The 16,516-nt window shown below is 38.9% G+C and overlaps 1 protein-coding gene across 11 annotated transcripts in view; it reads right to left on the minus strand.

The window, feature by feature from the left end:
* prdm16 (PR domain containing 16) overlaps positions 1–16,516 on the minus strand; it is a 282,629-nt gene that overhangs the window by 139,567 nt on the left and 126,546 nt on the right. For all 11 annotated transcript variants that reach the window (XM_067395356.1, XM_067395365.1, XM_067395361.1 and 8 more), the window contains one exon: positions 1,090–1,140. In XM_067395356.1, coding sequence (XP_067251457.1) covers positions 1,090–1,140 — 51 coding nt within the window. The remainder of the gene's footprint in view (positions 1–1,089; positions 1,141–16,516) is intronic.

Consider the following 16,516-nt stretch of genomic DNA (forward strand, 5'->3'; position numbering starts at 1 on the left):
CTGAATTTATAAAAACGACCCTCTCAAAAGTGTGTGAACCCTTAATTCTTAATACTGTGTGTGGTTACCTGGATGATCTATGACTGTTTTTTTGTTTTGTGATTGTTGTTCATGAGGCCCTTGTTTGTCCTGAGAAGTTAAACTGCCCAATATTCTTCAGAAAAATTCTTCAGATTTCCAGCATTTTTTTTTTTGCATATTTGAACCCTTTCCAGCAGTGACTGTATGATTTTGAGATCCATCTTTTTACACTGAGGACAACTGAAGGACTCAAACACAACTATTAAAAAAGGTTCAAACATTCACTGATGCTCCAGAAGGAAACACGATGCATTAAGAGACGGGGGTGAAAACTTTTTAACAGGATAAAGATGGCCAATCTTTTCTTATTTTGTTTAAATATCTTTTTTTAGTACTGTCTTTCAGAAGCAAGAGAAGACACTTAAATATTTGCCAGAAGACAAAATAAGTCCAATAAATTCCTTGATTTTCAAATTTAAAAAGTTTTCACCCCCCGACTCTTAATGCGTCGTTTCCTCCTGGAGCATCAGTGAATGTTTCAACCTTTTTTTATTAGTTCTTTGAGTCCCTCAATTGTCCTCAGTGTAAAAAGATGGATCTCAATATCATACATTCACTGATGGAAATGGTTCAAATATGCAAAAGATGCTGGAAAAAGATGATAGATAGATAGATAGATAGATAGATAGATAGATAGATAGATAGATAGATAGATAGATAGATAGATAGATAGATAGATAGATAGATAGATAGATAGATAGATAGATAGATAGATAGATAGATAGATAGATAGATAGATAGATAGATAGATAGATAGATAGATAGATAGATAGATAGATAGATAGATAGATAGATAGATTCATTATAGTAATATAAATATATTCATACTCGCTGTCTCTCTGATTAATATATACATTTATTTTCACCTTCAGTTAGCATAAAAACCCCTATAAGAAGCATATTGCTGTTTCTCATTTTGCTTTTGTGTTGTTCATATTTGTGTGTGGTGAGATCAGCATATCTTTTAGATCTGTAAAGAGGGATGGACTGGCATGAAATAAATCCTACCTTTTTAATACAGCTGTCTTGAGACGACGTTTCATGATCATTCAGCATTTGCTGTGAAAACAAAAGATAAACAGTTAATGATTAGCTACTAAACATTAGTTAATGATTACTAATTACTCCTGACATATACAACATCATGTCATTTTTATGACCTGAAATCAGCACTTCATTGAATATTCAAAAGACTAATGTACAGTATGACTTCAAATATTCTCGTTTTACACTGTGCAATTGTTTCAGAATGTTTAAAAACAGAAATGATACTTTGGTTTGCCAGTAAAATTAATGTTTGACCTGTAAAAGTGTCCATATGATCCTGTTGATGTGATACTACTTTTGTAGATGGAGGCACTTGTGTTTTTTCAATGTTAATTGTTAGTATACCACAAATGCTCTTTATTTCAGTATGAATCCGAATATTGTAAAAACTGACTAGCTAAGATTAGATGTGGGCTTTGAAACGTGTCGAGAAGTGAACATTAAATGGCTACTGAGTGATGAATCTGTCGTTTGAATCTGCACCCCCCGCTGGGCTGCCACTACAGCAGCGCAGGTTAAACTATCCCGAGTGTGAGGAAATGAATGCTGTAAAGTTTTAACCTAGACAGTTGGAGGAGATGTGGAATTAGAGGCCTTCAGGAATATTTATACAGAGTGGGTTTTTGAGAATGCACCCAGTGTCTTTAAGGGCTCCTGCTCATATGAGAAGCGAGCTTGTTCCAGGTTTGGAGATAATGGGACCTCATATGTATCTCAGTGGCCTTCATTCAGAGGAGAACAGGAAGAGGCTGTGCTCTGGGATTATTGGGCCGTATGCAGGTTTTAAAGTAATCTGCAGTGCCCACAGCCCACCCGTTTCCTGTCTCATCCTCTGAATGAAGGGTGTGTGAGCGTGTTTCTGCTGGATACTTGTGGCTCGTTTCCAACGAGCAGTACGGCTCAGTATGGTAGGTAATTTTTGCCATTTCCATTGTCAGAAGTTGTGAATGGTACCCTAATTCTGAACCGTACGTACCACATTTTTGTGACCCTTCCATCGGGGAACCTACCACAATAGTACCAAAAGTACTGGTACCAAAAGGGTGGAGCTACACTTACTGCAGAACGTTGATTGGTTGACAGAGATTCGTCACTTGCGCATGCTACAAGGGAAATACAACACAATACCGTTGCAACACAATGTGTATTTTTCGGCTGTTTTTCCTTGCAGCCTTTAGCCTTTGCTCAAACAAAGCTGATGTATGTCCTCCATTGTTGTTTACTGTCACTTTCTTCTTCACGCGAGAATGACGCCGATCGCTACTTTCCAGCATACACCATGCCTATCAAGTAAGGGTACTGTTGGCGGAGGAAACGCAAGCCGGATCAGGGTTTACCATCCCGAATCATACTGTACTGTACTGTACTGAACTGAACCGAACCAAACCGTACTGTTCTGTGGAAACGCCACTGGATTGAATCAGACAGCTGAAGATTTCAGATGGGCATAACCACACACACAATCACATACATACTGAATCGGAGTGAGGTGAGTCAAATATTTTTGACAGGAGCTGACAAATGTTAGAAGTCTGCCATTTTTGGTTCAATAAACTGAATTTTATAAATTTAATAATTCCTTATAAATTATAAATATATTAAAAAATAATAATAATAATAATGCCTTTTTCTTAATGAAGATTACTTTTTTGTAGTCCAAACTCGTCTTATATTTCCAAATGCATATTTAAATTTAAAATAAAAATGCAAATATAAAAGTTAGCATTCTGTCTTTATTCTATCAATATATATTTTTAGATTTTAGCTGACATAACACCTAATTAAAAATAAATACGTCAACCCTGTTACCATTGCATAAATAAATAATACATGTATTTTATCTTAATAAAGAAATAAAATGTCATCTTATTTTTTTTAAAAAGTGAACTCTGCAAGTAAATGTCAATAAACGTACCATCATGCTTATCTTTTTTATATCTTTCTTTTTTTTTCTTATTTTTTGTTTTAGGGAATAGCCTTAAATTGTCAACCCTATTACCATGATTATGTACAGTAATTATTTTTTCATCAATTGTGACCTAAGTGATGACCTTAAAGGGTTAGTTCGCCCAAAAATGTAAATTCTGTCATTTATTACTCACACTCATGCCGTTCCACACCCGTAAAACCTTCGTTAATCTTCAGAACACAAATTAAAATATTTAGTTAAAATCCGATGGCTCAGTGAGGCCTGCATAGCCAGCAATGACATTTCCTCTCTCAAGATCCATAAAGGTACTAAAAACATATTTAAATCAGTTCATGTGAGTACAGTGGTTCAATATTAATATTATAAAGCGACGAGAATATTTTTGGAGCGCCAAAAATAACAAAATAACGACTTTGTGTCGAATCATGATTCGGATCGCGTTTCAAACTGCCAACGGCTGAAATCACGTGACTTTGGCGCTCCGAACAGCAGATTCGACACACTGATTCATTATGCTCCAAAGCTTCCTGAAGCAGTGTTTTGAAATCGGCCATCACTAAATAAGTCGTTATTTTGTTATTTTTGGCGCTCCAAAATATTCTCGTCGCTTTATAATATTAATATTGAGCCACTGTACTCACATGAACTGATTTAAATATGTTTTTAGTACCATTATGGATCTTGAGAGAGGAAGTGGCATTGCTTCCTATGGAGTCCTCACACTGTAAACCCAGATTTTGATTCAACTCAAAGAGATTGAGTACATCTTACTTAAATGTGTCTAATTTATTGACATTACTTGTTAATTATGATTAAGCTGAACTTTTTCTTGTTTTTTCTTATTGTAATTGAGTTTTTAAGTCCAATCAGTAGTGTCTACTCAAACAAATTGAGTTTGTATTACTTAAACATGTGTCATTTCTTTACATTAATTATGAATTCTGAGTAAACTGTACTTTTTAATGTCCTATCTTATTGTAATTATGTGTTTGAGCTAAAACAACTTAATATAATCAAGTTTTGGCTGTCCAACGGTAAGTTTAGAGGGTCAAAAACAAAATACGAAATCACAAATTTTTTTCCAGATGGAGTCACTGGTAAGTTCGTGATTACTCTTAGCCCGGATTTTATATTTACTTAAAAATATAATTACAATATACTTAAAATATTTAAGTTTGGTTGCATTACTTATAAAATATAAATATATTCTACTAATTTGTGGGTGTATTTGAATGTGTTAATAAATGTAAGTTAAATGCCCTTAAATTATTAAGTTTCTCCTGACCACGCCTCCTACACACTGGTTTGCGGCAGGTAATGATACCATTTTCTTGTGGTGTGTGTGAATTCAAGGAGCTGTTGATGAGCAGTTGGAACATTTGTTTTGGCTGTTCAACAGACATTTTTTCCAAACATTTACCTTTTTTTTATAATTTTTCACCAAAGGAGAAAATCACTGCAATAAAACCAACCAGACAAACAAAGTCAAAAAATGATCAGGTGGTGTTGGTTATGTTTTCACATAATCATTATTTGATCTGAATCACTGAACTCATCTAGAGTCCAATCTCTGAGTTAGATTTACATTGATTAGAGCAGCACTGTGATACTACAGCGGAAGATCAACTTTTACAATACAATTGTTTTTTTTTTGTTTTTTTTTTTAAAGTTGTCCTTATCACAAAAAATATATATATATATTTTAGGCACACACAGATATCAAGAATCAGCATATGAATCTCAACAATGGTGACAAGCAACATATTCTGACAAACAGATCAACTCTGAACATTAGAAAACAAGCTACTAAAAAGTCAGAAAAACAGCTAAATTTAAATAGTTACAATAAAGAAAATTACTGAGACAATTCAGCTGATAATTTATTCATGCAGCAATGCATGATGGGAGCCATGGATGAATTTTGATTGGTGGCAAGTTAACTTGCTTAGTACAGTACATTGAACTTAAATATACTAGGTGTAATAACTACAAAGTAATTAATACTACAAAACATTTTAAGTTAAATGAACTCGAATTATTAAGTTCACATTACTTAATTTTTTAGGGCAACCAGTTTCCTCAATTTTTTTAAGTAAATTCAACTTAAATGTTCTATTCCATTCCATTATGGGCTTAAGTACATTGAACGTAGTCCACTTCACTTATTCAACTAATGCTTCATTACTTAAAAATTTTAAGGCAACGAGTTACCTCGGTTTTTTTAAGTAGATTCTACTTATCCGGGTTTACAGTGCACGGAGCCATCGGATTTCAAGTAAAATATCTCAATTTGTGTTCTGAAGATGAATGAAGGTCTTATTTTTGGGTGAACTAACCCTTTAAACACAATTCTACACTGTAAAAAATTATTTTCATGATTTATCATTACATTTTTTCTTTTGTCAAATCAACTTAGATAATTAAAGTAGTTCAGATAACATAATATTTTGAGTTTAATAAATCAATCACCTTTATTGTATTAACTCAAATTTTTAATTTCAATGAACTTAATTTTAAGGCAACCAGGTAACTTACTTTGAGTTAAACCAACAATTCTTTTTTACAGTGTAGCAATGGCCAAATAAACACAGAAAGACCCTATAATATAGCATACATCTTGGTTTTGCACATTCCATCTGTAAGTAACCAAGTGAATGAGGTGAATGTGATTGCAAAGGTGAGTCACTGAGGGGGAAAAGTAAACAGAATAAGTGACTCTTTTACAGAATACTCTCTACAGTCTGTACCGCCTTTATCAGGGTTTGATTGACAGCTCTGCAGACTGCCCAAAAACTGTGGTTCTCTAAATTAGGCTGTCAATGTATCCAAGCCGCCCGAGTGGAAGCAATTACATCACAAATACTCAAACAAGTCTACTTAAACTACTTACATCCATAATTCAATCCTGCAGCTATGTCAGAGCAGCACGTATCCAAAACAACCTTACGCTTCTGCCATGTTCACATGACACATTTTAAACAAGAACCTTAACCCAATATCTACATATTCTTCATTCATTTATTTGCTTTTTTTTTTATCATTCATGTCTTTCGTTTTTTGCACCGCAGCATGTGAAAGCAATAAGCTTACACATATGCACAAGCACATACAGTGTGTGCAATCACATGCATACATCAGCCCACGCTAAACACACGCACACGGACACACACATACTTACAGACGTATAAGTGTGTGTAGTGTAATTACTCTGCAGTTTGCTGCCAGACCAATGCTCTACATTTGCTCTGGGAAGAAGGTGAGTTTAAAGGTGTTAAAATTTGTTGAATGTCAAGGAAAGTAATAAATGTGACTAAAAAAATAGTGCTGAGAGTTGTCAATTGCTGTTGGGGTGATGAGAATGTGTAAAACACTGTGAAACGGAATTCATAAACAGAGTTTACAGCACAACAGCTCTGTTTAGATTGTAAAACACTACCAGGTGCTCTCAGGTAAGTGAATAGTTTCATGCCAGATGTAAATACGCATATCAAATTGTGCAAAACCGACCCAAAACTGTAAAACGCGCTCCAAACACACTAATGCTTATTGCATATACTGTATATATACTGTATGTGTATATATATATATATATATATATATATATATATATTTTTTTTTTTTTTGGTCTTGTGCTCTTCCAGCTCATTCCATTTTTTTTTTTTTATCAACTTCAGAATTGCTGAAATTTTGTGTAAAGTATTTAAACAGATGAATGCAATTTTCTCAGTATGATCAATTGAATGGTAAAGTCAGGAAAACATGGCCTTCCCATGCTTCCTGAGCTAAATCTGGTAAAACATCAGACTTCCTTATCCGCAATCAATCAATGAATGTAATTTAATCCAATGAAAAAAAAAAAAAAAGTTTCTATACTAATGTAAGGATTGTTTATCCAAAGTCATTTTTTTAGTTTTTCATAGAATTCTGTAGTATGTGTGTGTGTGTGTGATTATCTACATGTGCTTCGGCTCTCGGCCATACAAATGACTTACCCTCACGTGTATGTGTGTGTGTGTGTGTGTCAAGCAAATAAATAATGTATTAATTAGACGGTTGGAAAAAATGATTTGCCACAAGTGCTGGTGTGATTTATGACACGTCAGAATCATTTTAACTTTCCTCCCTATTTTTTTTTTCTTTGGCGACAGGACAATCTGTGCCAAAGATAGAGAGGCAAGAGAGTGAGAACGCTTTTCCCAAACAGACGTAAAACGCACAATTGAACCTCTCACAAGCTTCTCGAAACGTTTGCTTACACAAGTTTGTCAGGGTTTCTTATGTAAATGAAAAACGCTGTGAAGCTCTAGTGATTAGCGTGTCATGCTGACAGTGCTCGAAAGTGTCCGAAAACAGAGGCACTATGGTGTAGAACTGTAAAAATAAATACGAGCAGGCTGTGCTTGATGAAAGCGTAGCCACCTGTGCAGTGATTCAGCGCAAGTGTCTGAAGCAAATTAGCACCAGGGAGTAAGTGTGTGCTGTTATTACTGTTATAAGCCCACCTTTGTTAGCAGGCACCATCAGGACTTCTTCTTCTCAAGCTCAGCCCTATTTATATTGACACACAGACTGAACAAAAGAAAACAAGCTCACCGCACACATTCTAGCAACATTTTCCAGCACAGCTGCCCTAATAGACACACGACGGACAAAGAAAACAGTGCTTCACCTCACAGGCTGGATTTTCCTGTGCTCTGCGCGACACTCAACGTGCCAGTTTGAAGAGACGATCACGCCTATAACAAAGAGTCCTTGTCGACGGCTAATTGGACTTTGCTCTAATTGCAATTAGAGAAGCTCAGTAAACCTTGGTGAGCCAACGAGGCAGTTTGTCTCCCAGCTTGACGTTGGGGGTATGGAGTAAAACAAGCACATTTTAAGGGCTTTGCAGTGGGAAAATTTCAGAGAACGTTGCCAAAAACAATTCCCCTCAAGTCTGGATAATGTGAGGCAATACAGCAGCGCGGCCAATAGATGGTTATGGATGTCAAAAGCCGCAAGTTTCCAAAAAGAACCAGTAGAGACCAACCTCAAGGCCTTTTGAACCGAGTGAGTGACATCCTGTTGGCTCGGACGACCACACCAAGAAAGCCACAAAGTGAAAGTTTTGCTTTGCAGTTATTAAGAATGTGCTCTCGTTTTGGTGAGCGTGGAGAGTTTAGATATGTAAATGTGTGATTGTTATTGATCTTGTCAATTAATGCGGAAGCGGTCGCTCAGTTTTTGGCATATGCAAACCTGAGCCCACGATATGACTGCAGAACGAGAGAGAGGTTTTAGAAACTGGGGTTTGCTCATTCTGGACATCATTGTTCCAGTCTGAAACAGAACAAAACCATGATGTAAATCATAATAAAGTGGATTAATTACTGTGATCACACACACACACATCTAAACCATTTTGCTATTTGCATGCAACCCAGGCTGACTGGAAAAATGTGCCTGCGACGACATTTTTGCAAAATGATTTTATGTTGTTTCTTGCATGCATCATGAATTTTTCAAAGTGAAATGTATAGTAGTGCTAAAAGATGTTAAATTTTCCTGAAACAGATGAACGTGAATCTGGCAAAGTTTTATGACGTTGTTTGTTATACGTATTGCAGAAATCCGGTGATGAAATATCTGGTGAGAGGCACTAAAAGGTTAATGCTATATCGCATTTAAAAATTTTGTACACATTAACCCTTTAAGACTGGAGTGTACCCCCGCGAAAAAATTCATAATCAAATTACTAAGTAACCACTGACAAGAATAACACAAAATAGTACAAAATAGTATCATTTTAAAGCTTAGAAGCTTTTTAATGCATCCAACAATTTAGATCAACTATTTGTACTGTCCACAGCGCCACCTAGCTACAAAAAAATGAATAATCATATTTTTCAAAAGTACTGCCTTGATCAACACAAAATAGGAGTCATTTGAAAGCTTAGAGTCTGAACTTTACAATGAATGTAGTTAATAGTGTTTTGATGAACTCATAAGCAGTGCTGAGTTATTTGCTGATAAAAATAATTTATGAAATACTTTTGTACTATGTACGGCAATGTGTCAAAAACATCATACAGCTTATATAGTCACGTGTCATATGTCATTTGTTAGGTCTCATGGAGTAGAATACAACAAGCATAATTGTTTTGGGCTTTGAATAATCTTGAGCGAGTTTTTGTACGTGAAGCCCGGCAAAACACACACGTAAATAATATACGGATACTGCATTTATGTCACATTTTCGCTCATAACTTCATTAAACATGCTCCAATCATGGAAAATGACACATCGTTATTTACAGCAGATTCACATGAAAAAAAAGTCCATTAGGGAGCGTCAAGGGCTAAACAAAAAGACTACCTTAGTTCCAAATGATGTAACTTTTGATTACTTTATGCTATCACTGCAAAATTTTTTCCAGATGCAGCTCACATATAGGGGAACTTCAACAAAAGTTACAGCAATAACTTCCTGAGTTATTTCATGTTAAATAAAAAAGATATGTAAAATTGTAATTTATATATATAATAATATACTATATATGCTATATAATTATATACTATATATAATATAATATGCATTTGCCATGCCATTTTTACTTGCTTCTATGAGTTTTTGAGCTATTTTATCAAGTGGTGTGACTCGTACCAGAGCACTGTGTCAGGTGAACTGCCAAGCAAGTTTACTACATCAGAAAAGTCATACATATGGAGCTGGTTATGTGATGCATACATAAAAATGTTTGGCAACGGTTCTTTTAACCCTAACAGATGGAGTGTGTAGCTTTTCATTTCTTAAACAACCATGTCGGAATACATCATGGCCATATTCCAGGATGACAATGCCAATATTCATCAGGGTTAAAACTGTAAAAAAAAAAAAAAAAAAAAATGTTTCAGAGAGCACAAAGAATCATTCCCTTTCAGTCGGTCACGTTCGACGTACGTCAGTAGTGACCGACGAATTGGGATATCGCTTAGAGAGCCCTATCATCTTCGTGTAAACTAAAACAAGCCAATGGAATTGGCGTGCGATATTTGCATAATGCGCACCGCCCCCGACAGGTCCCCAGGATTGGTTTGCAGCAATAGACCTGAAGGACGCGTACTTTCATGTCTCGATTCTGCCTCGATACAGACCCTTCCTAGGTCGGTCTGCGTTCGAGGGTCGGGCATGTCAGTACAAAGTCCTACCAGACATGGTTGTAGCTCCCAGCCGGTTGGGTCTTCAGGTCAACTGGGACAAGAGGGTAGAGGATCTCTTGTCTCGGTCTCGAGCTAGACTCGGTCGCACGGACTGCGCGTCTCACCGAGGTGCGCGTCCAGTCGGTGTTGAACTGCCTGAGCTCGCTCAAGTGCAGGACAGCGGCTCCACTGAAAGATTTTCAGAGGCTCCTGGGGCATATGGCATCTGCAGCCGCGGTAACGCCGCTCGGATTGCTTCATATGAGACCGCTTCAACACTGGCTCCGCGGCCGGGTCCCGAGATGGGCGTGGCAGTGCGGCACGCTCCGTGTCCCCGTGACACCGAGCTGCCGTCGCACCCTTGTCCGGTGGTTGGACCCTTCGTTCCTGTGGGCCGGAGTACCCCTCGAACGAGTGTCCAGGCACGCTGTGGTCTCCACAGATGTCTCTACCACGGGATGGGGGGCCAAGTTCAACGGGCATGCAGTGACAGGTCTTTGGACGGGGCCTCAGCTGCATTGGCATACCAATTGCCTCAAGTTGCTAGCGGTTCGTCTTGCGCTGGCCCGCTTCAAGAAGCTGTTGTCAGGCAAGCACGTTCTAGTCCGTTCACACAGCACTGCGGCCGTTGCGTACACCAACCGTCAAGGTGGTCTACGCTTCCGTCGCATGTCGCAACTCGCCCGCCATCTCTTGTTGTGGAGTCAGAAGGATCTGAGGTCCCTTCGGGCCACTCGTGTCTCAGGTGTGCTCAACCGTGCAGCCGACGAGCTGTCACGGCAGCATCTACTTGCGGGCGAGTGGCGGCTCCACCCCCAGGCGGTCCAGCTGATTTGGCAGCGTTTCGGCGAGGCCCAGGTAGTCCTGTTTGCCTCCCAGGAAACTGCCCTCTGCCAGTGGTTTTGTTCTCTGACCGGCGGCACGCTCGGCACGGATGCCCTGGCACACAGCTGGCCCCCGGGTCTACGCAAACATGCGTTTTCCCCAGTGAGCCTTCTCGCACAACCCATGTGCAAGGTCAGGGAGGACGGGGAGCAGGTTCTGTTAGTGGCTCCGTACTGGCCCACTCGGACCTGGTTCTCAGACCTCATTCTCCTCGCGACAGCACCTCCCTGGCCGATTCCTCTGAGGAGGGACCCCCTGACTCAGAGACAGGGCACCCTGTGGCACCCGCGTCCCGATCTTTGGAACCTCCACGTGTGGTCCATGGACGGGATGCGGAGGTTCTGAGTGATCTCCCGCAAGCGGTCGTAGACACCATCACTTCCGCTAGAGCTCCTTCCACTAGGAATCTCTATGCGTTGAAGTGGAACCTGTTCGTCGAATGGTGCACCTCTCGCCGAGAGGACCCCTGATCATGTTCGGTCGGATCCGTGCTTTCCTTTCTGCAAGATGGGTTGGAGCGAAGGCTGTCTCCCTCCACCCTCAAGGTGTATGTTGCCGCTATTGCCGCACATCACCATGCAGTTGAGGGTAAGTCCCTGGGGAAACACGATCTGATCGTCAGATTCCTGAGGGGGGCCAGGAGACTGAATCCTCCTCGCCCTTCCTCCGTACCCTCTTGGGATTTGACCCAAGAGGGTTTTATAGCCTACGTGTAGAGCCGGTATCCTCACGTGTACTCGCATCCACTAGTCGGTAGACGTGTTGTACCCACTCTAAGTGTCGGCTTGCAATGCCATTCCCGCCACTGGCCGGATACGTGCATACTTTCACTCCAGTCGTGTTCCCCGCTTGGCGAACCCTGTCGAGTTCCTCCGCCTCCCCCTTCGGCTCGGACATTGCGGAGTGTCTGATGCCAGGCCTACATCCGTTGCTGACGCTGTCTGTTGGCTGGGGCCCATATGTCGTGACCCCTCTACGTGAGCGGTCCCATATGTGTATCTTCCACGGTTTAAAACTCCCTACGGGCCGAGTCTGTGTCTTTCCCTTAGCAGAGCCAGCTCTGCTGTCACCTGTCAGATGAGTCTCCCCCTACCAGGTGGAGCCATCCCAGGGACTCCATATGTGTACTGCCCCCCGGGCCAGTCCATGTGTGTATTCCCACGTAAACTCCTCCCCCATTGGGTAGGTAGTGGTCTCCGCAGCGTCCCTTACGGGTTCGCTTCCCCAGTGTGTCTAGTTTACTTAGTGGGTAGTGGTTAGACAGCAGTAGACTCTCTCGGTGTGAGCTCGCCCCCTTCACCGCCAGCCGGTGCTATGGGCGGCTGAGCTTGCGCTGGGCACTGGAAGGGGTTTCGTAACTGTGGCGCTTTAGTTGGGATCCCAATTCGTCGGTCACTACTGACGTACGTCGAACGTGACCGACTGAAAGGGAACGTCTCGGTTACGTATGTAACCCTCGTTCCCTGAAGGAGGGAACGGAGACGTACGTCCCGTCGCCACAGTTTCTGTACCCTCGCTGCAGTGCGGACACCAGTTGTCTCCTCAGCGAAAAACAGAGTGCGATTGCATCTGCTTCCTATTTATATACACCTGTCGGGGGCGGTGCGCATTATGCAAATATAGCACGCCAATTCCATTGGCTTGTTTTAGTTTACACGAAGATGATAGGGCTCTCTAAGCGATATCCCGAATCGTCGGTCACTACTGACGTACGTCTCCGTTCCCTCCTTCAGGGAACGAGGGTTACATACGTAACCGAGACGTTTTCACACATGAATTGGCACCTCTGATTCCAGACCTTAACCTCAGTGTAATTCTTTGGGATGTGCTGGAGTAGACTTTACAGAGTGTTCACCTCTTGCATTGTCAATACAAGATCTTGACCAAAAATGTATGCACCTGATGGTAATAACATCACAACATTTATTTCCATCAAGAGGTTAGCAATTTTTTGTCAAGATCTTGTATTGACAATGCAAGAGGTGAACACTCTGTAAAGTCTACTCCAGCACATCCCAAAGACTTACACTGAGGTTAAGGTCTGGACTCAGAGGTGCCAATTCATGTGTGAAAATGAGGGCAAGTGGATGGATGGATGGATGGATGGATGGATGGATGGATGGATGGATGGATGGATGGAATATTCTTCTAAAACATGTAGGTAAAGGGAAAGTTTTCCAATGTGTTTGTCCCACAAACACAAAGATCCAGCATCATGAGTCGATGTAATGACTCCATCAGTTGCATGTGAATCAAAGCTGTCTACATGGACCTATGCTTTTACTGTACAAACCTTTTTTTTTTCCATCAAGGAGTTGTCATGGAAAAACTTCAACAAAATAAAAACAGTTCTGCTGTAAATACCAGGAAGCCAGCAACAATCTGATAAACCATATATCATAAGTTTAATAAGCTCGTGGCTTGCCGCTTTTTTTGTTGGCCAAGGCAAACATTAAGAGTGCACTGATAGCGAACGCTCCACCGTGGGTAATTAAAAATAATCGCTCCCAGCTTAGCATTGTTTGATTCTCTATTATACTCTTATCAACATCTCCTGTCCTGTCAGTGCATGTGAGAAAGACACAGCGGGCAGTGAAACGGATGACTAAAGGAATGTCAAATTCCCATTGTGCGAGCACAAAGGTGAGAAGGGAGAGAGCCACAGAAAGTGAGTTTGTTTAACACTTATCACATGGCTAGAGCTAACAGAAGCCCTGGCGCTTGGGTCGGGATGAGATGGGTGCGGAGAAAGATAGAGGGCAAAACACAATGACAGATTTAATAGACAAACACTCAAGACTTTTGTGTGGAAGGTCATGGTAACCTTTCATGAAAGATATATATGTTTTTCGCACTTTGTGACTGCTGTTTGTCCAGGATGATATCATATGAGATGTGTGTTTCAGTTAACTTTGAAGAAGTTAAAGAAATAACTGAAGAACACAAAACAACCAGTGAGAGAGAAGCTTTTGGATTATTTACCCAATGTGAAACCTTCAGATTGATTGTCTCTCTTCAATAGAAATAGGAATACTAAGAAAAAGTAATAGAAAAAAGTAAGTGCTGTGGGTCATGTGACAGAGAATTCACACTATATTTTTGTATTCTAACTATATTTTGTATTGAAGTTATAATACCTCATTTGGATTGAACTGTTATATTTAGTTATTTTTCAATTCTGTAATTTCCAATACTAGTATTAATTAGTTATTATTAATTTAATAAATATATTATTACATTAGTGATATTATATTAGTTAATAAATATATTAGTAAGGACCATCATAATTCAGCTGAAGCTTGAGTTGATTTCATATAAGGTAAATAAAGTTATTATAAAAATGATAAACATACATATAATATATATATATATATATATATATATATATATATATATATATATATATATATATATATATATATATATATATATATATTCAATTCACATTTATTTGTATAGCGCTTTTTATGATACATATCGTTTCAAAGCAGCTTTACAATATATATATATATATATATATATATATATATATATATATATATATATATATATATATATATATATATACACACTATATCATTTTTCAACTACAACTGATTACCATGCCACAGAACAATTTTTTAACACGCACAGCAAATGAGAACTCAATACCAAAATGAATGACAGTTACTGCTTATAGTATTCCTCGATCCAAAATCTGATGTATGCTCAGCCAGCACTCTTGTACAAAGCTATAACCAGAAGAAATTGACATTTCTGTATAACAATATGTCTGAAATATATTAAAAGGGCAATATTCTAATTTATGATGGCATCGTTCATTCGTTCCTTCAGTGCAGCTCATATTGACAGAGTGATACAGATAAATAATGGTGTAGAAAGCATTTATTGACAAGTCATTTGTGAAGATGATCAGTAATAATCAAGGAGGAATAAAGGAAATATCCAACCACTGACTGCTGATTCCTCAACTGCCTTCCTTTCAACACACTATCAAATAACAGCAATGACAGAAACCATATCAAAACACAGGGAGGAACAAAACTACAATACAATATAATTGTGGCATAATTATATGAGAGCAATACAATTACAATAAATTCTGTAGTTTTAATAATATGTATGAATAAAAGCAATTTTTTTATTATTATTGTTGTTGCTTCAAAAGTGATATATCACTGTGTATTTGAAAAGAAAAACATCTCAAAAGCACAGGCATTTTTTGGCATAAATATGCAGCTAGAAAATATCTAATTTTATAAATGCTTTTATTTATGTTGTTGCCAGCATTATGATTGACTGTTTGAGAAGCGATACTGCTTCATCAATAAGTGCAGAATGTAAAATATTGACAATCTATCAATATTATGCCGAGTCAGACTGAGCAATATGCTTTTGGATGAAAGTGCTTCTGTAGTGTCTGTGAAAGATCAATATGAGCTCTTAATTCAAAGCAGGACTTCTCGAGTATAAAAATGCATATAGAAACATACTTGCAAGATGAGATTATTCATCATGTGCAGTCTGAAGGCAAGCCCGAGGGAAATTGTCACATGACGACAGACACAATGAAGAAGAAAAAAAATAAAAAATAAAAATATCATTCCGTTTATCCCTCTAAAATAAATGCTCTCTAAATATTTGCTGCATATTCATGTTGGAGCATCGATGAAAAAAAAAAAAAAAAAAAGGTTCATCGGAGACATCTGAAGAACCGCGGTGTGGTTGCATTAGCTCAGAGCTCAGGAGAACAAGTTTTCCAGTCTTCTATTTAAGTTTCACTCTTCGAGAGTTTGACATATGGAAGGAGAAAAAGGAGAGAGGTTAGAAGAAGTCACTCTAACATCCGGACTGCGGCTCTCCAAATATGAATGCGGAAAGCAGACTGAGCCCTGCCAAACGTTAAAGTGAAAAGTCTCTTGTGAGTTGCATAAGTGCATATATATGTGGGTCGAGGGGCACAAACGCCGGCTTTCTTCGGTTTGGGGTTGATGCTGGGGTCAGCCCCATCTGACACCCTCCAGCCCAGAGAAATGCAAAATAAGTCACTGATGGGATTTTTTTTCCTAGATAAATAAATGGCTGATGTGTGTTTCCTGCCTGCTCACGCTAGCTGATGTCAGAGCGGAGAATAGGAGGTGAGCACACCTGAGGGAAGCAAACTTTGTTAAAGTCTATATAAAAGATTTAGTTTAGTAATACATGACCCCGATTGCATGAACACATTTTCTGTACAAGCTATTCTTTAATAAAAGAAAAGTGTTTTCTTTTCCTCTGAAATTACTTAATTTGTACTGATGTAATCAAGGCCTTGTGGGTGGCAAAAAAACAAAACAAAACATTAATATCATAGCCTGATCATTGCTGTTTGGGTATTATTTATCTGCTATTATAG

The sequence above is a fragment of the Chanodichthys erythropterus genome, chromosome 9 (genome assembly GCF_024489055.1).
Source record: "Chanodichthys erythropterus isolate Z2021 chromosome 9, ASM2448905v1, whole genome shotgun sequence".
Classification (NCBI taxonomy): domain Eukaryota; kingdom Metazoa; phylum Chordata; class Actinopteri; order Cypriniformes; family Xenocyprididae; genus Chanodichthys; species Chanodichthys erythropterus.